Below are 1,367 nucleotides of genomic sequence, written 5' to 3'. Positions count from 1 at the left end.
AATTGTATGGGCTAATACACCAGGACACTGTTACATAAATAAGATATTGGGCATTTGGCGGCATCTAATGTTACACCATTAGGCAACCAAATGACAAAAGTGACACATGCTCACTCAAGCGTTCTGTATGATCTTCTGGAAGCCTTTTCTTGTCTTGTTCATGCACATCAATGACACTCAGTAAGTGTTTTCTGACTTTCAGTGGCAGACACAGAAGTAGTATATAGGATAATGCTATCTGGAAAGGCGAGATTTGAATAAACATTTACTGAGCATCTCCTACGTTCTGGGCGCTGGTCTAAACAGCGTTTCTGACAGCCTGCGATGACCCGGTGCAGAGACACTGCAGTGGAAATGGGAAAAAAGTCAGCTTCCAAACCTGTCTCTGCCACTGATTCGGTGACCACTCAAGCTTCTGAACCAACGGTTTTCACTTGCCCCTAAGAAGAGACCACTTGGGTGAAGAACGCATTTGAGGAAAGGCTTTGGATTCCGCCTTGCCTTCCTCCAAGCACGATTGCCCTTGAGTCACGGGGTTGGAAGGACGTGACCTTTTTGCAGCAGACGGGCAAACCTGTCTTCTGAGGTCGGTGCAAACTGCCACTAAGGGCTGCTTACCCACTGGCGCCACTCAGAGACCTCCCTATACTAAGGGGCATTACTATCTGACGCCCATTAGAAGGCGCTGGGAGAAAGACGGCGGGCCAAAGACTTCTTTGAAAGAACGGACGTCACGACACTACCATAAGTATAAACAAAAACAACAGTCCGGCTCTGTGACATCCGTTGCCCCTTCCTCTCTGAAATACATCAGCATCCGTGTACTCCCTTGCGCGAAAATGTTGCCCCCGGACTCACAGCAATTAAAAATCCCAATCCCCGCCAGCACTGCAGTTAATTTCTTTGGGACCTAAGCACTTCCGTGGTCAAGGAACTTTTTAAATTCTTCACCTCTAAGCCCTGGGGGAGTGAGTCTCCTAGACCGCACAGTATTTAAGCAGATGTGCTGACATGAGGACCTTGGCCTCCCCAGTCTCTTTTGGGTCCATTCTGGGCTTAAGAGGTCAAAGCAGGCACTTTCTTAAGGAGCGAGCTATTGGGGGAGAAGGAAGCAAACGAAAGGTCAAAAAGGTCGGCATAGTTCCCGCCAGGAACCGCATCCCCCTGAGGAGAGCTGGGCCTGCTCGGGGGCGGGGAAGAGGCTAGGCCCCAAGCTGGAGTGGCCGCCTTGCCAGCCAATCGACACGTCCTTCCGCGAGCTGAGGTCCCGCCCCTCCAAGCCAGGTACTCACTTTCCCCACTTCGGCGTTGCCCATGGAGATGACTTTGATGCGGAGGGGCTTGCCGGGCTCCTTCCGCTTCGGCAT

General features: G+C 51.3%; 1 protein-coding gene across 1 annotated transcript in view; it reads right to left on the bottom strand.

Moving 5' to 3' along the window:
• DNAJC27 (DnaJ heat shock protein family (Hsp40) member C27) overlaps positions 1-1,367 on the bottom strand; it is a 29,767-nt gene extending 28,400 nt beyond the window's left edge. The window contains exon 1 of the mRNA XM_004696068.2: positions 1,293-1,367. Coding sequence (XP_004696125.1) covers positions 1,293-1,367 — 75 coding nt within the window. The remainder of the gene's footprint in view (positions 1-1,292) is intronic.

This window comes from Echinops telfairi, unplaced genomic scaffold (genome assembly GCF_000313985.2).
Source record: "Echinops telfairi isolate 266 unplaced genomic scaffold, ASM31398v2 ScPeMD7_9;HRSCAF=40, whole genome shotgun sequence".
NCBI lineage: Eukaryota > Metazoa > Chordata > Mammalia > Afrosoricida > Tenrecidae > Echinops > Echinops telfairi.
The sequence above is the reverse complement of the archived record's forward strand: the minus strand, read 5'-3'. Positions and strand labels throughout refer to the sequence as shown.